General features: G+C 49.4%; 1 protein-coding gene across 2 annotated transcripts in view; it reads left to right on the top strand.

The window, feature by feature from the left end:
* The first annotated feature begins 10,589 nt into the window (after positions 1–10,589).
* Positions 10,590–21,805, top strand: part of LOC129713329 (methylcytosine dioxygenase tet3-like) — a 154,981-nt gene continuing 143,765 nt past the window's right edge. For both annotated transcript variants that reach the window (XM_055662302.1, XM_055662303.1), the window contains exons 1-2: positions 10,590–10,651; positions 15,990–16,802. In XM_055662302.1, the coding sequence (XP_055518277.1) occupies positions 16,128–16,802 (675 nt within the window). In that variant the 5' untranslated portion in view covers positions 10,590–10,651; positions 15,990–16,127. The remainder of the gene's footprint in view (positions 10,652–15,989; positions 16,803–21,805) is intronic.

The raw sequence follows: 21,805 nt of genomic DNA on the forward strand, positions 1-21,805 counted from the left end.
ACACACACACGCATGCACAGCTGCCGAGCCGACAGAGGGTGGCAGCTAACCTAACTTGGAAACATGCAAACAGCGTGACACTAGTTGAACCCTCTGCGATGTGACCACAATCCATCTCTTCCACATCCACGCAGCTCCTTGGATGGAAGAAGCGTTTTCTGTTTGTTGGGCTCTTGTGATTTGTGGAACTAAGCCTGCCTTTAAATTATTAACCCTAAAGGGCCTGTCCCACGGCGATATTTTCAATATTGACTATAGGCCATTTGGTCCTTCGAGCCAGCACCGCCATTCAATGTGATCATGGTTGATCATCCCCAATCAGTATCCCCGTTCCTGCCTTCTCCCCATAACCCCTGACTCCGCTATTTTTAAGAACCCTATCTAGCTCTCTCTTGAAAGCAACCAGAGAACCCGCCTCCACCGCCCTCTGAGGCAGAGAATTCCACAGACTCACAACCACAACTCTCGGCGATCGCCAGCGTCATATCAGTGTCGCCAAAAGATTTTGAACAGAAAAAATGTTGCGACACTTGAAAAAATATTGCGCGACTTACGTCGTCACGCCACGCCACGTCACGCCACCTCACACCACGTCACGCCACAAATTTTTCGGTGACCGGACACATCAGTCAATGATGCTGGCAGTCGCCAAAAAAACGGCAAGTGGGACAGGCCCTTTACTCATTAAACCTTGCACGTATATATAGAAACATATAAAATCCTTAAGGAATTGTACAGGCTAGTTGCAGGAAAAATGGTCCTGATGTTGGGAGAAGTCCAGAACCAGGGGTCACACAGTTTAAGAATAAGCGGAAGGCCATTTAGGACTGAGATGAGGAACATCACCCATCTCGACCTGTAACGTCACCCATTCCCTCTCTCCAGAGATGCTGCCTGTCCCGCTGAGATCCACCAGCATTTTGTGTCTATCTTTGGGAAAATATAGAACCATTGTGAATGGGTCAGCAATAACTCAGTGGGCCGAAGGGCCTGGTTAAACACTGCATGGATAAACCTGTTTAAATCCCACACTGAGAGCCGGCGAGCAGAATTACAAGCGATTAAGTCTGTAATTGAAGGGAAGGTATCACTGAGAAAGACTCCACGTTGATGGGATTGTTACAAAATCCTCTTGCATTCTGATCGAGTGAATCTGTCCTCCTGCTGCCTGGCCTTTGTCTGACTTCTGACCCAGACTAATGAGGGTGACTCCCAGTTCCATGTCCTGGTGAACCGTGTCGATTTAGTTGTAGAGATACAGCGGGGGAAATAAGGGCCTTCAGCCCACCTAGTCCGTGCTAGCCAGCGATCACCTCATTCACACACGCCCACCCTACACACACACACACACTAGGGACAATTAACCTGCAAACCCGCCGATGTCTTTGGAAAGTGTCAATAGACAATATTGGAGGGGATCTTATAGCAGGAGTAGACAGGCCACTCGATGTTGGGGAAGTCCAGGACAAGGGGTCCCTCCTTTAAAACGAGATGCCAAGAACTTTTTCACCGCAGAGAGTGGTGAATCTCTGGAACTTTCTGCCACAGAGGGTAGTTGAGGCCAGTTCATTGGCTATATTTAAGAGGGAGTTAGATGTGGCCCTTGTGGCTAAGGGGATCAGGGGATATGGAGAGAAGGCAGGTACGGGATACTGAGTTGGATGATCAGCCATGATCATATTGAATGGCGGTGCAGGCTTGAAGGGCCGAATGGCCTACTCCTGCACCTAATTTCTATGTTTCTATGTTTTTAAGAAGTGACCAATCTAGCTCTCCCTTGAAAGTGCCATCCAATGATCTGAACCTGCCTACCCCCGCCCTCCCCCTGAGCTATTTTTAAGAGCCCAATCTAGATCCAGAAACCTGCCTCCACAGAGGCAGAGAATTCCACAGACTCACCACTCTTGGTGAGAAAATGTGGAGGGAAGCCCGAGGCACCCATAGAAAACCCACAGGGGGAATGTACAAACTCTGTACAGACAGCACCAGAATGTACAACTCTGTACAGGCAGCGTCAGGATCGAACCCGGGTCTCTGGCGCTGTAAGGCAGCAACTCCACGGCACCACCTACTGGCAGACTTCTGAAACTCAGTCAATTGTTATCGAATAACTGAGGGGAACTTACAGTGAATTGTTTGCAACTGGGTTGTGGTGTAGAATTTATTAACATTATTATTATTTTTTCTTGGTTCCTTGGTCCTCCAAAATATTCCAAATGGAATTTAAATTGGAGGTGGTTTAACTGGCAATAAAATGCTTGAGTAATATTGAGCGATAATAGAAACATAGAAACATAGAAAATAGGTGCAGGAGTAGGCCATTCGGCCCTTCGAGCCTGCACCGCCATTCAATATGATCATGGCTGATCATCCAACTCAGTATCCCGTACCTGCCTTCTCTCCATACCCCCTGATCCCCTTAGCCACAAGGGCCACATCTAACTCCCTCTTAAATATAGCCAATGAACTGGCCTCAACTACCCTCTGTGGCAGAGAGTTCCAGAGATTCACCACTCTCTGCGTGAAAAAAAGTTCTTCTCATCTCGGTTTTAAAGGATTTCCCCTTTATCCTTAAGCTGTGACCCCTTGTCCTGGACTTCCCCAACATCGGGAACAATCTTCTTGCATCTAGCCTGTCCAACCCCTTAAGAATTTTGTAAGTTTGCATGATAATATTGCATGAGTTGTTCCAGACATTGAATGTGCATTTTCACGTTAAGCATCTTGAATTCCCATGATGTATTAGCAGTTTATTAGTGGCAGGGAGAAATAAAAACCCAACACAGTGTGTGGTGAAGTGTTTCGAAATTTTGCTCCAGAGACACGAGGTCTGTGTTGAAATGGCATCTGGAGAATTTAAATTCAAGTGATTGGAACAAACTGATGAATGGAGAGAGTTTTTGGGGTGCAGCCTTGAAAGTGTTGGGTTGTCACAACGTGAGCTCGGATTCCCATGATTTATACTCCCATTTATATTCCCATGGTTTATATACTCTCTAGAATTTAGAAGATTGAGAGGGGATCTTATAGAAACTTACAAAATTCTTAAGGGGTTGGACAGGCTAGATGCAGGAAGATTGTTCCCGATGTTGGGGAAGTCCAGGACAAGGGGTCACAGCTTAAGGATAAGGGGGAATCCTTTAAAACCGAGATGAGAAGAACTTTTTTCACACAGAGAGTGGTGAATCTCTGGAACTCTCTGCCACAGAGGGTAGTTGAGGCCATAGTTCATTGGCTATATTTAAGAGGGAGTTAGATGTGGCCCTTGTGGCTAAAGGGGATCAGAGGGTATGGAGAGAAGGCAGGGGCGGGATACTGAGTTGGATGATCAGCCATGATCATATTGAATGGCGGTGCAGGCTCGAAGGCCCGAATGGCCTACTCCTGCACCTAATTTCTATGTTTCTATGTCTATTTCCGCCCAAGGCCAGGATTTTAACCCTTTGTCCGTCTCTGCCGCTTCTGCTCCCAACGTGAGGCTTTCCATTCTAGGGTATCCGAGACATCCTCTTTCTATCTCCCCCTCCAGCCCTCCGAAGATAGACACAAAAAGCTGGAGTAACTCAGTGGGTCAAGACAACATCTCTGGAGAGAAGGAACAGGTGACGTTTCGGGTCGAGACCTTTCTTGTCACTGGCGGCCAAACAGAAAAGGCCCCCTTTATAGCCACTCTTTATTTTCTGCCATCCAGCCAACCTGCGATCTACGCTTGGGTCTGGGAAGAGACTGTCCCTAAATCTGGAGGTGTGCGTTTTCACACTTCTGTCCCTTCTGCCCGATGGGAGAGTGGCCGGGGTGCGACTCGTCCTTGATTGTGCTGCTGGCCTTGCCGAGGCAGCACGAGGTGTAAATGGGGTCCTGATTGGGGATGATCAGCCATAATCACATTGAATGGCGGTGCTGGCTCGACGGGCCGAATGGCCTACTCCTGCACCTATTGTCTATTGTCTATAAATGGAGTCGATGGGAGGAGGTTGCAGAATGCAGAGCTACACTTATAAATGAAATATTTTCTCTAGGCTAAGTTTTCAGATGGAAAACTTGCATTCCTTTGTTCCTCTGTGGGGCACCATTGTGACTCTTGTAAACCCACTGTCTCCGAGTTCTAACAACCCAGGTTCAATCCTGACCTCGGGCACTGTCATGGAGTGATATAGAATGGAAACAGGCCCTTCGGCCCAACTTGCCCACACCGGCCAACATGTCCCAGCTACACTAGTCCCACCTGCCCGCGTTTGGCCCATATCCCTCCAAACCTGTCCTATCCATGCACCTGTCTAACTGTTTCTTAAACATTGGGATAGTCCCAGCCTCAACTACCTCCTCTGGCAGCTGGTTCCATACACCCACCGCCCTTTGTGTGAAAAAGTTACCCCTCAGATTCTATGTGGAGTTTGCATGTTCTCCCTATGGCCGCGTGGGGGTTTCCTCCGGGTGCTCCGGTTTCCTTCCACATCCCGAAGATGTGGGTGGAATCACTCCCCCTCTCTCTATATTTCCCCGTAACCAAGCTATGAGTTTGGTTACACACACACCATGCAACTCCCTGGATTCTACCAGCTATTAGCCTACGCTAAATGGCCATTAACAGCAGCCAATTAACCCATCAGCTCATCTTTGGGACGTGGGAGGAAAGTGGAGCGCCCGAGGGAAGCCCCTCGCAGTCACGGGGAGAACGAGCCCACGGAACACTGGCGGCATCCGAGCTGTGAGTCAAACCAGCTTCATTCAGCTGTGAGGCAGCAGCTCTGATGTGGGCACCAACATGCCAACATGTACAACTGCAACACAAAGAAACGTGTGTGTCTGGCTCTGTGTGTGTGTGTGTATGTGTGTATGCACGCACGTGTGTGTATGTGTACAATTGTTTGTGTGTGTGCGTGCACGCATGTGTGTGCATGTATATATGGTTGTGTTTCTGTGTGTGTGTCTGTGTGAGAGTGTGTGTGTGTGTGCATGCACTTGGGTGGGTATATTTAAGAGAGAGTTGATGTGGCCCTTGTGTGGGGATCAGGGGGTATGGAGAGAAGGCAGGTACGTGATACTGAGTTGGATGATCAGCCATGATCATATTGCATGGCGGTGCAGGCTCGAAGGGCCGAATGGCCTACTCCTGCACCTAATTTCTGGTTTCTGTGTTTCTGTGTATGCATATAGTTTGTGGTTCTGTGTGTGTGTGTACATGTATGTTTGTTTGTGTGTGCATGCGTGTATGTGTGTGTTCATGTGTGTGCACTTGTGTGTGCATGTGTATAGTGTGTGTGTGTGCATGCACTTAGGTGGGTATGCATATAGTTGTGTTTCTGTGTGTGTACATGTATGTGTGTTTGTGTCTGTGTGCATGCGTGTGTGTGTGTTTGTATCTGTGTGCATGCGTGTGTGTGTGTGTGTGTACATGTGTGTGCACTTGTGTGTGCATGTGTATAGTGTGTGTGTGTGCGCACGATTTGCTGTGTTTCAGTGGCTGTGAGTACACTATGTACACATATATGCATTGCAGTTATGTGAGTCTAGACAGCTGTGTATATGAGTGTGAGGTATACGTGGATGCATGTTTTTGTTCTGTGTATGTGTACTTGTGAATGGACTTGTGCTGTGAATGTCTGCGTGGCTGTACTTATGTCTATGAAGCTGCCTGAATGCATTTAGGTGCATGTGTGTATAATGAGTGTTGTTGTGTATAGTATTGTATGTGTTAGTGTGGCTGTGTGTATGCATGTGTGTATATGCTTTTGTTGTGTGTGTGTGTGTCTTTGTTAGTTATGCTGGTGTTGTCTATGTCTTGTGTGTTAGTACAACGTTCTTGCAGCTTGAATGTAAGTAGTGAGCACCTTTCTCCATAAATACACACTGACGTTTGGCTTCATATATTGGCTGCAGCAGAAGAGAATTCGAAAGGTTCTCCTCCTCCCATATACCTCCCCTCCCCCCCCTCCCACACATCCCTTCCCCTCCCCCTCCTCCCCCACCCCCTCCCCCTCATAACCCTACACACACTACAGCGATGTCTGGCCACAGCTTCTTCCTATACAGTCTTTGTTTACTGAGTCTGGACTGATCAGGAAATAGAACTAACCCAGCAGCTGAAACTAGTCTAACCTCTCCTGCTGTACCTATATGTGTTAGTGTGTGCTTAGCCTTTCTTGCTGGACCTTGCAGACGGATAAAATAAAAAGCCATGATAAGTCTACGGTGGTTGTTGTGTCAGGGCCTGTGGGGGGGGGGGGTGGTGGAGAGAGTAATTATTGTAATCCAGTCTGATCATCTGGGCAACTCTCCCGAGATCTTGCAATAACACGCAGAGAACAGTGCCTTACTCTTGCAGCTCAGACACATTTGGTTGGTACCAAACTAATCAGGGGAAAAAAAGACTCGATACTTTCTTGAAACTTAAGTTTGTCACTGCGCTGAACAGTTTGAAACGTTAAAGGCATATGATGAAGGAATGGGCCGGCTGGGCAGGTAGTGCCTGGAATTTAGAAGGATGAGAGGGCATCTTATAGAAACATAAAATTCTTAAAGGATTGGACAGGCTAGTTGCAGGAAAAATGTTCCCGATCTTGAGGGAGTCCGGAACCAGGGGCCACAGTTTAAGAATAAGGGGTAGGCCATTTAGGACTGAGATGAAGAAACACTTTTTCACCCAGAGAGTTGTGAATCTGTGGAATTTTCTGCCGCAGAAGGCAGTGGAGGCCAATTCACTGGTTGTTTTCAAGAGAGAGTTAGGGCTAACGGAATCAAAGGATATGGGGGAAAAAGCAGGAATGGGGTACTGATTTTGGTTGATCATATTGAATGGCAGTGAAGAAGGGTTTCGGCCCTGAAACGTTGCCTATTTCCTTCGCTCCATAGATGCTGCAGCACCCGCTGAGTTTCTCCAGCATTTTTGTCTACAGTAGTAGAGTAGGGACAGCCTCTTTGGCCCTCTCTATTCTATTCATAAGGTCATAAGTCATGATAGGTGCAGAATTAGGCCATTCGGCCCATCAAGTCTACTCCGCTATTCTAACATGGCTGATCTATCACTCCCTCCTAACCCCTATTCTCCTGCCTTCTTCTATTCTGTTCTTGTGTAGGAAGGAACTGCATGCGCTGGTTTTCACCGAAGATAAGACACAAAATGCTGGAGTAACTCAGCGGGACAGGCAGCATCTCTGGAGAGAAGGAATGAGTGACATTTCAGCTCGAGACCCTTCTTCAGAATCTTCAGAATCTGAGAGAGGGTCTCGACTCGAAACATCACCCATTCCTTCTCTCCAGAGATGCTGCCTGTCCCGCTGAGTTACTCCAGCATTTTGTGTCTTATCTTCAGCCCACAATATCTGGATGCCAAGATAACATGCAGATGTCAAGAAAAACAAATCTTCTCTGCACACCATAAATGTCCCTGCACTCCCGAGATATCCAAGGGCCTGTCTAAAAACTCAATCATATCTGCCAGCACCACTATTCCTTGCAGCGAGTTCCAGACACCCGTCATTCTCTAAGGACACTTGCCCCGCATATCCCCCTTTAGACTTAAGATAGATACTTAATAGATTGGTAAACTTAAGATAACATTTATGTAGCAATTAGACAGGTATGAGGATAGTTGTTTAAGAAATAACTGCAGATGCTGGAACAATTCGAAGGTAGACAAAAAATGCTGGAGAAACTCAGCGGGTGAGGCAGCATCTATGGGGAGAAGGAATAGGCGACATTTCGGGTCAAGACTCTTCTTCGGACTGAAGTAGACAAAGTTCGGTCTACCCAGGTATGAGGATAGGGCAGGTTTAGCGGGTAATTGGCCAAACACAGGCAAGTGTGAAGAGAGTAGATGGGACATGTTGGTCGGTGTGGGCAAGTTGGGTTGAAGGCCCTGTTTACACATGACATGACTTGATTGATGCAAAGTGCTGGAGTAACTCAGCGGGTCAGGCAGCATCTTGATTTGAGTATAGGAGCAGAGAGGTTCTACTGCAGTTGTACAGGGTCTTGGTGAGACCACACCTGGAGTATTGCGTACAGTTTTGGTCTCCAAATCTGAGGAAGGACATTATTGCCATAGAGGGAGTGCAGAGACGGTTCACCAGACTGATTCCTGGGATGTCAGGACTGTCTATGAAGAAAGACTGGATAGACTTGGTTTATACTCTCTAGAATTTAGAAGATTGAGAGGGGATCTTATAGAAACTTACAAAATTCTTAAGGGGTTGGACAGGCTAGATGCAGGAAGATTGTTCCCGATGTTGGGGAAGTCCAGGACAAACCCTCACAGCTTAAGGATAAAGGGGAAATCCTTTAAAACCGAGATGAGAAGAACTTTTTTCACACAGAGAGTGGTGAATCTCTGGAACTCTCTGCCACAGAGGGTAGTTGAGGCCAGTTCATTGGCTATATTTAAGAGGAGTTAGATGTGGTCCTTGTGGCTAAGGGGATCAGGGGGTATGGAGAGAAGGCAGGTACGGGATACTGAGTTGGATGATCAGCCATGATCACATTGAATGGCGGTGCAGGCTCGAAGGGCCGAATGGCCTACTCCTGCACCTAATTTCTATGTTTCTATCTCTGGAGAATATTGCTAAGTGCCGTTTTTGCTTCGAGACCCTTCTTCAGACTGAGCAGCCCTGACGCAAAACCTCACTTGTCCGTGTGCCCCAGACCCGCTGAGTTACTCCAGCACTTTGTGTCTTTTTTGTTTGTAAACCACCCCCTGCAGTTCCTTGTTCTTCCAAACGGGAAAACCTGTTCCAGTCAGTTTTTCTGGATTACAACGTATCGTTAACTTCTCCCAGAATGGTTCCAAGGATCAGGAATGACCCCTTTTTCTGGAGTTACTTCCAAAGGGAATACGCCCTGTCCACGGGCACCCTGGAGGGGAGGGAGAGCCGGGAAAACTCAGCTCCGCACGCTGTTGAATGTATCCTTGACAAGGAGTATACGATAACTGTACAGTAGTTATTAAGGGTAGTTGTTTGTCTTGTATTATGGTGGTGGGTTCTGGTTTGTTTTATTGTAGTGTAAATATTATTTTTTTAATAATTAAATACATTTTTTTAATTAAAAAAATAGAATCAGGAATTACAAGTCATGAGGTCAGACAGGCATGCGTGATGCCTCAATCACCCCCTGTTTTTGGCTCGTGAATCCGTTCTTAAGAATTCAAGTGCATGTCAAAGGAGCAGAATTAGGCCATTCGGCCCATCGAGTCTACTCCACCATTCAATCGTGGCTGATCTATCTCTTCCTCCTCGCCCCACTCACCTGCTACCACCCTGTAACCTCCGATAAAGTCGTGTTTAGCTGCCTGGGGTTTAATCAATGTGCTTCAACTTGCACCGAGACGCATTTACTGACACAGGGAAGGAGCAGGGAGGGTGGAGAGAGGGAGGGGGGGGGGGGGGGGAGGGAGGAGGGGGGAAAGAGGGGGAGGGGAGGGAGGGGAGGGGGAGGGGGGGAGGGAGCATGGGGAGGAGGATGGAGGGGAGAGAGTGAGGGGGAGGGAGGGGTGAGGGGGGAAGAGAGTGAGGGGGAGAGAGAGGGAGGGAGTGAGGGGTGGGAGAGAGAGGGAGAGTGATGGGGGGAGAGTGAGGGGGGGGTGAGAGTGAGGAGTGGGGAGAGTGATGGGGGGAGAGTGAGGAGGGGGGAGTGAGGGGGGTGAGGGAGTGGGGGGGGGGGGGAGAGAGTGAGTGGGATGTGAAGAGTGAGGGAGAGTGGGGGGGAGGAGGTGAGTGAGGGGGGGAGAGTGAGGGTGGGAGAGTGATGGGGGGGAGAGTGAGGGGTGGGAGTGGGAAGGGAGTGGGAAGGGAGAGGGCAGGGTAACAAGTTCGTGGGGAATATTTGACACGCGTGGATGCAAGTTTGTGGTTGAGATGAAGGTGTCCCTTCACTAATCGGGACGTCCTGTGACAATGACACCGCGTTCCGTTTCGCATTTTCCAAGCGCCGACCCCGTCCATTGACCTGGAGCTGCTGGTCCCGGGGCTAAAGGGGGAGCCCGGTTTGAGCAGTACAGCCCCGCTCCCATCCACACGCTCCCCCCTTGCGATTCCTTTGTGCTCGGCTCTGGCAGCGTGTGTGTGTGTAGCCTTTACCCGGAGACCTGGCCTCCTTTATCGCCCCCCACACCCGCCAGACTTTTCACATCATCACTTGCACTTTTGTTTTTAACAAACTAGAGAGTGAGAGAAAGGAAGAGAGAAGGGGGAGAGAGGGGGAAGAGAAGAAAGAGCGAGAGAGAGAGAGGGAAGAAAGAGAGAGAGAGAGGAAGAGAAAGAGAGAGAGAGAGAGAGAGAGAGAGAGAGCGAGCGAGAGAGAGAGAGAGAGAGAGAGAGAGAGAGAGAGAGAGAGAGGAAGAGAGAGAGAGAGAGAGAGAGGGGAGAGAAAGAGAGAGAGTGTGTGAGAGAGAGAGAGAGGGAGGGAGAGAATGGAGGGAGAGAGAGAGGAGAGGGAGTGGGTGTGTGTGTGGATGAGAGAGAGAAAGAGAGAGAGAGAGGGGGAAGGGGAGAGAGGGGAGGGAGAGAGAGAGGAGAGAGAGAGAGAGAGAGAGAGAGAGAGAGAGAGAGAGAGAGAGGGAGAGAGAGAGAGAGAGAGAGAGGGGGAAGGGGAGAGAGGGGTGGGAGAGAGAGAAAATGTGACTTGATTTCTCCAACACACGCACAAAAGGCAACGGGTAAGTGAAGTTTCCTTCCCCCCTGATCGCTCGCACACTTCAGTATCTGGGCTTTATTTTTCGTTTCTTTTTGACGCGGGCGAATCTTCAATCCTGTCCTCAAAGCGGGTGGGTTCCTGACGTTGTAACAAAAAGCGGGCGTGAAATTGAATGAAACCCACACACACACACACACACGGCGTCAACAGCTCGAAATTCACAAGGAAGAAATCAACACGGCGGCAGAAACGAAACAAAAACAAGTCAGATATTCCGTTTATTTAAGCCTTTAATGTGTATTGCGGGCTCTCATTTAAAGTCAGATAGAGTCTTTACACCTCGGGGCCTGGGCCATTAGATTTGCAATTGCGATCTATTGTCTTTTCGATGGCAGCAGGGCGCTTGGATGTGTTTGGTGGGCTCGCGTTTCGTGGCCACTGAAATGTTCCACATTACTTTTTTGAAACTTTGGCACTTTTTGTTAAATGTTTTTTTTTCTCTCTCTCTCTCTCCCTTCCCCCCCTCTCGCAGCCACGTGCCCGGGCTGGGGCTTTAAGGGTGCGTTGAGACTTTTTATCCCCCTCCCCACCACCCCCCACCCTTCTCATTGGTAACACTCGAGCGAAGAGAGGAGGGGAGGGAGAAAAACTTTCAAGCCTTTAAAAAATATATATATATTACCTCCCCAAATCGGGGGGAGGGGGGGGAGGGAGAGTTGGGGGTGGGGGGTAGACGGGTGGGGGCACAGGGTGGGGAGACAGAATGGGGGTGGGAGGGGAGAGGACTTGGAGGGGAGGGAGACAGACAGAGAGGAGGGGGAGTGGGGTGGGGAGAGACAATTTTTAACGAGTGCTGCCCTCACATCTGTTCCTGAGCTTGCTGGCTTTGTGGCAAACCATTGTTGGGGGGTCTTTCGACTGTTGTGAGAGTTTGTACACGTGTGTGTGTGTGTGAGAGAGAGAGGGGGTGGTATGAAACCGACTGTGAGCGTTGTACACGACTCAGTAAGCGAACGTTTTAACAACGAGAGACACACACACACACAAAAATGCTGGAGTAACTCAGCGGGACAGGCAGCATCATTCTCTGGAGAGAAGGAATGGGTGACGTTTCGGGTCGAGACCCTTCTTAATAACCTGGGTGTTCGGGGAAGGGGGTTGTCAGTAACGAGTGGCTGGTTCGGGAGAAACAAAGACAACAGATTGAGTCCCAGTCACAGGGACCCCCTGTGTCTCTCTGTCCTCTCCAACCAGGGACTCTTCTTGGAGTAGAATTACTCTACTCCGCCATTCAATCTTATACATAGAAACATAGAAATTAGGTGCAGGAGTAGGCCATTCGGCCCTTCGAGCCTGCACCGCCATTCAATATGATCATGGCTGATCATCCAACTCAGTATCCCGTACCTGCCTTCTCTCCATACCCCCATACCCTCCATACCCCCTGATCCCCTTAGCCACAAGGGCCACATCTAACTCCCTCTTAATATAGCCAATGAACTGGCCTCAACTACCCTCTGTGGCAGAGAGTTCCAGAGATTCACCACTCTCTGTGTGAAATCTCTGTTATAGAAACATATCAAATGCTCAAGGGATTGGACAGGCTAGATGAAGCAAATATTTTCTTCATGTTGGACCAGTCCAGAACCAGGGGTCACGCAGAGGAAAAACTTTTTCACCCAGAGAGTTGTGAATCTGTGGAATTCTCTGCCACAGAAGGTAGTGGAGGCCAATTCACTGGGTGTTTTCAAGAGAGAGGTAGATTTGGCTCTTGGGGCTAAAGGAATCAAGGGATATGGGGGTGGGGGGTGGGGGAGCAGCAACGGAGTACTGAATTTGGATAGACAAAAACGTTGGAGAAACTCAGCGGGTGCAGCAGCATCTATGGAGCGAAGGAAATAGGCAACGTTTCAGGCCGAAACCCTTCTTCAGACTCGAGTTTAGATGATCATATTGAATGTCGGTGCTGGCTCGAGGGGCTGAATGGCCTACTCCTGCACGTATTTTCTATGTTTCTAATCCTGGCTGATCTATCTTTCCCTCCCCACCCCATTCTCCTGCCTTCACTCCATGACCCCTGACACCCTTATGAAAGGGGTCTCCCAGTTGGAGAGGGGTGGCCACTAATTCTCGACTTTGCTACTTAAAATAGTTTGCTCAAAGCAAGTACACACACGCCATCAGTGAGCTTGGGGGGGGGGGGGGGGGGGGGGGGGTGGGTGGGGTGGGGGGGGGGGGGGGGGGGGGGGGGGAGGGGGGGGGGGTGGGGGGGGGGGGGGGGGGGGGGGGGGCATTTATTTCCCCCAAAAAATAAAATTTATTCTGATTTTTTAAGAAAAATATACAAAAGAAAAATTCTCCAGACATTCTCTATGTTTATACATTCAATGGTGGCATACACTCTCTTTTTCACACAGAGAGTGGTGAATCTGTGGATTCTCTGCCACAGAGGGTAGTTGAGGCCAGTTCATTGGACTATATTTAAGAGGGAGTTAGATGTGGCCCTTGTGGGCTAAGGGGGATCAGGGGGGTACGGGATGGAGAGAAGGCAGGTACGGGATACTGAGTTGGATGATCAGCCATGATCATATTGAATGGCGGTGCAGGCTCGAAGGGCCGAATGGCCTACTCCTGTACCTAATTTCTATGTTTCTATACACTGTAGTGTTTGGGTCTATCTTTACACCAAACACCACAGCCTCTCGTATTGCCATCCCCTTCCCCTCCACGCTGCCCCCCTCACCTCTCCCCCCCCTCTCTCCCCCGACCCCACCTCTCCCCCTCTACACCTCCCCCCCCCTCCCACACTCTTCACCGCCCCTTCCCCCTCCCCCTCCCGGGGGTGATATCCCTTCCCTTGTTTGGGGGGGGGGGGGTCCCCGCTGGAAGGGCCTTTAGACATCAGGTCGCTCCCCACAACTGAGTCTTGGCGTTGGCTGCACTGGGCTTCAGTGAGTCCTTCAGCGTATTCCTGGAGTCTGGAATGGGGCCGGGTGGGGAGGGGGGTGGGGCTGGGAGTGGAGACTACCTTCCCATCCGCAACCCCCCCCTCACCCCACCTTTCAACCCCCCCCCCCCCCCCCCGGCACACCATGTCTAATTAGACGTCTTCCCTTCCCTTCATTCTCTCCTCTGGGCCAGCTAATTGGAGCCAGTGCATCATGCTATGTAACAACTATTCCCAGTTCAACGTGATTGCAAAATTCATGTCTGCTGCAGCCACTCCCTCCCTCCCCCTTGGAACAAAGAGTGTGAGGGGGGGGGGGGGGGGGTTGTGTGTAAAAGCAAAGGAGAGCACAAACTAAGTGTCACGCTTTCGTATTTCGCTCCGGCGGCTTACACCCCCAGAGGTAAGAATATTGACTTCTCCAACTTCAAGTAGCCCCTGCTTTCCCTCTCTCTCCATCCCTCCCCCATCCGAGTTCTCCGACCAGTCTGAATGTCCCCCTGATTATTTTTGTATCTCTGTTTGCTTTGTGGTCATTTTATCCTAGATAACAATGACCCATTCCACATCGTCCTTGATCATCATCCTCTTTGATGTCTCCTTCTCACACCTTGCACTTCCTTATCTCTGTATCTCCACCTCCCCCGATTCTCAGCCTGGAGAAGGGCTTCAACCTGAAACATCACCCATTCCTTCTCTCCGGTGATGCTGCCTGTCCCGCTGAGTTAGTCGAGCATTTTGTTTCAGTCTGTTTTTACACTGAATGTTGCTGGTGCTTATATGAGCAGCCATGGAAGGATGTATTAAACAGTGCTGTGCCTTCCGATGTAAACTACACTGGGCCCCCCCTTACTTTACAAACATAGAAACTTTGGGAGAACTGTGGATGGGGGACTGTATTATTGCCATAGAGGGAGCGCAGAGAAGGTTCACCAGACTGATTCCTGGGATGTCAGGACTGTCTTATGAAGAAAGACTGGATAGACTTGTTTTATACTCTCTAGAATTTAGGAGATTGAGGGGGGGATCTTATAGAATCTTACAAAATTCTTAAGGGGTTGGACAGGCTAGATGCAGGAAGATTGTTCCCGATGTTGGGGAAGTCCAGGACAAGGGGTCACAGCTTAAGGATAAGGGGGAAATCCTTTAAAACCGAGATGAGAAAAACTTTTTTCACACAGAGAGTGGTGAATCTCTGGAACTCTCTGCCACAGAGGGTAGTTGAGGCCACAGTTCATTGGCTATTTTTAAGAGGGAGTTAGATGTGGCCCTTGTGGCTAAAGGGATCAGAGGGTATGGAGAGAAGGCAGGGTACGGGATACTGAGTTGGATGATCAGCCATGATCATATTGAATGGCGGTGCAGGCTCGAAGGGCTGAATGGCCTACTCCTGCACCTAGTTTTCTATGTTTCTATGACATTGTGCCTTCCCCCACATTGTGGGGGGATGATTTTTGTGTGTAAGTGATTATTTTAGTCTGTGTCCAAGATGACTGTCGGAAGGGAGAGTGGACGCTGGTGCGGTTTAGCTGCCGCTGCTCTCTCTTCACATCGTGTTTTTGATATTTTTGTCTTTGGATCGAATTCTGTCTTTAATTTGTGTATTGGTGATGTCCTTATTATTTATTTTACTTTTGATTATATGTTCTTTACTCTTGTTAAATTCTGTAAGGTGTCCTTGAGACTTTTGAAAGGCGCCCACAAATAAAATGTATTATTATTATTATTATTAAACATAGACAATAGGTGCAGGAGTAGGCCATTCGGCCCTTCGAGCCTGCACCGTTCGCCATTCAATATGATCATGGCTGATCATCCAAATCAGTATCCCATGTCTGAAGAAGGGTTTCGGCCCGAAACGTTGCCTATTTCCTTCGCTCCATAGATGCTGCTGCACCCGCTGAGTTTCTCCAGCTTTTTTGTGTAACCTCAGTATCCCATCCCTGCCTTCTCTCCATACCCCCTGATCCCTTTAGCCACAATGAACCAAGCCAATGAACTGTGGCCTCAACTACCTTCTGTGGCAGAGAATTCCACAGATTCACCACTCTCTGTGTGAAAAATGTTTTTCTCATCTCGGATTTCCCCTTTATCCTTAAACTGTGTGACCCCTTGTCCTGGACTTCCCCAACAGTCCCTGGGAGGCAGGAGAGCAGAAAGTTGAGGATAGTACTATGGTACCTTCCTCCACTTTGGTGTCACTGTGTTGTGTTGTGTCGTGGACTTCTGTGTTTGTGCTTCTTTTTAGTTTAATATGTTATTTATTATTATTATTTTTATGATACCTGACTGTAAGGAAAATTCATTTCGTTGTCTCTAATATGAGATAATGGCAATAAATTTAATACAATACAATACAAAAACTCGGCCAATGTTGACCACCGGACTTAAATTTTTTTTGTTTTCCTTTCAGAGCTTTCCACACGAAAACGGGAAGATGCTGGTGAGCAGCCGTGATCTCCAAGCCTTGTGAAGGATCTGGTAGCAACATCACTGAAGGTCCGCTGAAGCATGAATCTGGTTGCTGGGCTGTTGTAGACCATGCTTGACCATGTTGGACCCCACGCAACCCCTTGACGGTGCTTTGAGGAAAAAGCAAGTGGCGCAGCGTTCGGGAGGCGAGGAGGGGGCTTCCCCTAGCGCCAGCCACGTCCACGCGGACCATCCGTTGAATGGGGAATGCGCTCGGCCCACCAACGAGACCCGCCGAGCATCGCTGCCCCAGTCGGAGCGACACTCGTTCCCGACCAAAACCCAGGGCCCCATCCTAGTCCGACCTGGTGATCTCCAGACGTCCAGGAAGAAGCGAAATAATCCCGCTAGGAAGTCTTCCACCGCCTCCATCGCCTTGGTGTTCCCCAAGACCAAGAAGGCAACGATGAGGAAGGTGAAGCAGGTGGACCAGGCGGAGGAGATCAGCGTCCGGGCAAAATCGGAGGACTTTCAGGACGGAGCGGGCTCCGAGGAGCAGCCGCTGACCGACGAATATTCCAAGTCCAGCTACGAGGACTTCGAGGCGGATGCAGCGGCGTTCCCCTCCGTTGCCGCCGCCGACCCCGGCGCCCACCAGAAGAAGAAACGCAAGCGGTGCGGGATGTGCCACCCGTGCAAGAGGAAAGACAACTGCAGGGAATGCAGCAACTGCAGGAACCGCAAGACCGGGCATCAGATCTGCAAGCAGAGGAAGTGCGAGGAGCTGAAGAAGAAACCGGGAATCTTCATCGAGGTAGGACCGCGTGCGTGGGCCGAAGGGCCTGTTTGCCTGCTGTGTCTCCACTCGCAACGTCTTCTTGCGTATGGCGTGCACAGCCTAAAGCTGTCGGACAACTTGTTCTGTTTGATCTTATTTGATTGCGCACGCTGGGTTGATTGCATTCGTCGAAACAGGGCGGACCAGGTGAAGGTTGCAATAGAAACATAGAAATTAGGTACAGGAGTAGGCCATTCGGCCCTTCGAGCCTGCACCGCCATTCAATATGATCATGGCTGATCATCCACTCAGTATCCCGTACCTGCCTTCTCTCCATACCCTCTGATCCCCTTGGTCACAAGGGCCACATCTAACTCCCTCTTAAATATAGCCAATGAACTGGCCTCAACTACCCTCTGTGGCAGAGAGTTCCAGAGATTCACCCCTCTCTGTGTGAAAAATGTTCTCCTCATCTCGGTTTTAAAGGATTTCCCCCTTATCCTTAAGCTGTCCTGGACTTCCCCAACATCGGGAACAATCTTCCTGCATCTAACCTGTCCAACCCCTTAAGAATGTTGTAAGTTTCTATAAGATCCCCTCTCAATCTCCTAAATTCTAGAGAGTATAAACCAAGTCTATCCAGTCTTTCTTCATAAGACAGTCCTGACATCCCAGGAATCAGTCTGGTGAACCTTCTCTGCACTCCCTCTATGGCAATAATGTCCTTCCTCAGATTTGGAGACCAAAACTGTACGCAATACTCCAGGTGTGGTCTCACCAAGACCCTGTACAACTGCAGTAGAACCTCCCTGCTCCTATACTCAAATCCTCTTGCTATGAAAACCAACATACCATTCGCTTTCTTTACTGCCTGCTGCACCTGCATGCCTACCTTCAATGACTGGTGTACCATGACACCCAGGTCTCACTGCATCTCCCCCTTTCCCAATCTTTCCACCCCCACTCTCATCTCAACTAGCTTGGTGTATCTCATATTTTGCTTGGATATCTCTCAACCCAATTGTACGAATATTGAATTCTCCAATTCTCCAATTTTAGGCGACTTCATTACCAATCCTTCCCCCCACCTTAGAGAAACATAGAAACATAGACAATAGGTGCAGGAGGAGGCCATTCGGCCCTTCGAGCCAGCACCACCGTTCATTGTGATCATGGCTGATCGTCCCCAATCAATAACCCGTGCCTGCCTTCTCCCCATATCCCTTGATTCCACTAGAGCTCTATCTTAACTCTCTCTTAAACCCATCCAGTGACTTGGCCTCCACTGCCCTCTGTGGCAGGGAATTCCACAAATTCACAACTCTCTGGGTGAAAATGTTTTTTCTTACCACCTTCCCCATTCTCACCTACCCCTCATTCTCTCCCCCCCATTTCAAGAGAGAGCTAGATAGGGCTCTTAAAAAATAGCGGAGTCGGGGGATATGGGAAGAAGGCAGGGACGGGGTACTGAATGGGGATGATCAGACATGATCACTTTGAATTTAGCTCAAAGGGCCAAATGGCCTACTCCTGCACCTTTGTCGATTGTCTATTCACCCCACCCCCCCCCCCCCCATTGTCTCCCCCCCCCCCCCGGGGAAAGGGAAAAAACGGAGTGGGGAAATGAGAGTCGTAGACTAGATATGGAGAGACACAGGTATAACAGAGGAGCACAGAAGGTATCACCAGAGGAGGGAGCAAAACGAGAGGGAGGGGGAGTTTGGAACGAGAGGAGGGTTGCAGAACTCTCGTTGGACAGAGGAGAACTTCTTCAATGCAGCCATACCTTGAGGAGGTTTGGCATATGTTGGCTGCCTCCCTGAGTGGGTGTGAAGTGTAGAAGGCGTTAATGCTGGAGTCAAAGGCACAGAGTGCTGGAGTAACTCAGCGGGTCAGGCAGCATCTGTGTGAGAACATGGATCGGTGACGATGCACAGAGTGATGATGGAGTAACTCAGCGGGTCAGGCAGCATCTGTGGAGAACATGGATAGGTGAACTTTCACAGAGTGCTGGAGCAACTCAGCAGGTCAGGCAGCATCTGTGGAGAAACATGGACAGGTGACGGTTTGGTTCGCCAACTGAGAGTGGGCCGTCTGGTTTGGACTAAAAGATTATTCCCAATACTAGTTCTATTTTTCTTTCCAAATTTCTGCGAAATATTGAAAACATTTCAAAGAGATAAAAAAAATCTCTTTGTTTCATGCCAAACGTTTGATTATTCATGCCTTGAAGATAAGTCAAAAGCATTTTAGTGGCTTAGTTAAACTGTTTACAAAGAGTTCTTCATTCTTCAAAATGTCTTGCTTTGTATTCTACATGAAAGATGACATGCAATACTATACATCATGCAATCCTTAATTCAACGTGAGAGAATGCTTCAGTTTGTTGTATAGTGACCTATTTGTATCGGAGGTCGCTGGGTTGTGTGAGTCTTTTTTGGAGAGAATACCATTGTTAAGTTACTCGACATTGGGGCAGTCACGGTGGCACAGCGGTAGAGTTGCTGCCTCACAGCGAAGGCAGTGCCGGAGACCCAGGTTCGATCCCGACTACGGGTGCTGTCTGCACGGAGCTTGTACGCTTTTCCTGGTGACCTGCGTGGGGTTTCTCCCGAGATCTTCGAGATTTAGAAGATTGAGGGGGGATCTTCTAGAAACGAACAAAATTCTTAAGGGGTTGGACAGGCTAGATGCAGGAAGATTGTTAGAAACATAGAAACATAGAAATTAGGTGCAGGAGTAGGCCATTCGGCCCTTCGAGCCTGCACCGCCATTCAATATGATCATGGCTGATCATCCAACTCAGTATCCTGTACCTGCCTTCTCTCCATACCCCCTGATCCCCTCTTAAATATAGCCAATGAACTGGCCTCAACTACCCTCTGTGGCAGAGAGTTCCAGAGATTCACCACTCTCTGTGTGAAAAAAGTTCTTCTCATCTCGGTTTTAAAGGATTTCCCCCTTATCCTTAAACTGTGACCCCTTGTCCTGGACTTCCCTAACATCGGGAACAATCTTCCTGCATCTAGCCTGTCCAACCCCTTAAGAATTTTGTAAGTTTCTATAAGATCCCCTCTCAATCTCCTAAATTCTAGAGAGTATAAACCAAGTCTATCCAGTCTTTCTTCATAAGACACTCATTGTTCCCGATGTTGGGGAAGTCCAGAACAAGGGGTCACAGCTTAAGGATAAGGGGGAAGTCTTTTAGGACCGAGATGAGAAAAACATTTTTTTTCACACACAGAGAGTGGTGAATCTGTGGAACACTCTGCCACAGAAGGTAGTTGAGGCCACAGTTCATTGCTATGTTTAAGAGGGAGTTAGATGTGGCCCTTGTGGCTAAAGGGATCAGGGGATATGGAGAGAAGGCAGGTACGGGATACTGAGTTGGATGATCAGCCATGATCATATTGAATGGCGGTGCAGGCTCGAAGGGCCGAATGGCCTCTACTCCTGCACCTATTGTCTATGTTTCTATCTTCAGTTTCCTCCCACACTCCAAAGACGTACAGTTTTGCTGCCTGCCCAGCTGAGCTACTCCGGCTTTTTGTGTTCATCTTCGGTTTAAGCCGGCATCTGCAGTTCCTTCCCTCACAAGTTGGTTTGTGTGATGGTCTGGGGGGCTGTGTCCATAATACCCTGCCATCGCTTGCTGCAGAAATCCCTGACATCCCAGCGCAATGTTGAAGGTGGACAAAAATGCTGGAGGAACTCAGCGGGTGAGGCAGCATCTATGGAGAGAAGGAAATAGGCAACAATGTCCATAGATGCTGACCTCACCCGCTGAGTTCCTCCAGCATTTTTGTCTACCTTCGATTTTTTTTCCAGCATCTGCAGTTCCTTCTTCAAACACCAGTGTAATGTTTGTCTGTTCCTTTAACATATGGTTCCTTTTGGCTCTGTGTTTCCATGGCAATGACATATATGCAGATGAAATGGAGGACTTTGATGATTAACTCATTGTTTGAACAGTTCCCAAAATGGATTGCATTTCCTCTTTCCGAGGTACTGACTTCCCTACCACCCCTACCAGATGTTTTACATTTAGCAACCCTCCCCACCCCCACCTCCCTGTACACCTACTGCCTACCCAAACTCTCTCCCCCTCTCCCCCTCTCCCTCTCCCCCCTCTCCCTCTCTCCCCTCTCCCCCCTCTCCCCCTCTCCCTCTCCCCCTCTCCCCTCTCTCCCCTCTCTCCCCTCCCCTCCCCCTATCCCTCTCTCCCCTCCTCCCCCCTCTCCTCCCCCTCTCCCCCTCCTCCCTCCCTCTCCTCTCTCTCCCTTTCCCCCCATCCCTCCTCTCTCCCCTCTCCCCTCTCTCCCTCTCCCCCTCTCCCCCTCTACCTCCACCTACATTTCCATCTCTCCTCCTCTCTCCCTCTCTCCCTCTCTCCCCTCTCTTCCTCTCTCTCCCTCTCCCCTTCTCTCCCTCTCTCTCCTCTCCCCTCTCTCCCTCTCTCCCCCTCTCCTCTCCATCCCCCTCTCCCCTCTTGCTCTCCTCTCCGCCTCTCTCTCTCCCTTTTCCCTATCTCTCTCTCTCCTTCCCCCTCTCCCCTCCCTCTCCCTCTCTCTCTCTCTCCTTCCTCCTCTCCATCTCTCCCCCTCTCTCCCTCTCTCCCTCTCTCTTCTCTCTCTCTCTCCCTCTCTCTCTCTCTCTCTCTCTCTCACTTACTCTCTCTCCCTCTCACTCTCTCTCTCTCTCTCTCTTCTCCTATGTACCATAAGAATGTGGGAGCAAAGATAAACAATCTGGGCCATCAAGCCCGACCATCCCTCAATTGTGTGAAGAAGTATCTCGACCCGAAACATCACCCATTCCTTTTCTCCAGAGATGCTGCCTGACCTGCTGAGTTACTCCAGCATTGGGGGTCCATCTTCTGTGTAAACCAGCATCCGCAGTTCCTCCCTCCTCTCATGCCACCTAATCCAGTATGCTGGTAAATCTCTTCTGCAACCTCTCCAAAGCACTCGCATCCCTCCTCTAATGGGCCACCAGAACTGCATGCAATACCTCATTCATAGTTTCCTCCTTTTGAGGAA

The sequence above is a fragment of the Leucoraja erinacea genome, chromosome 35, assembly GCF_028641065.1.
Source record: "Leucoraja erinacea ecotype New England chromosome 35, Leri_hhj_1, whole genome shotgun sequence".
Taxonomy (NCBI): Eukaryota; Metazoa; Chordata; class Chondrichthyes; order Rajiformes; family Rajidae; genus Leucoraja; species Leucoraja erinaceus.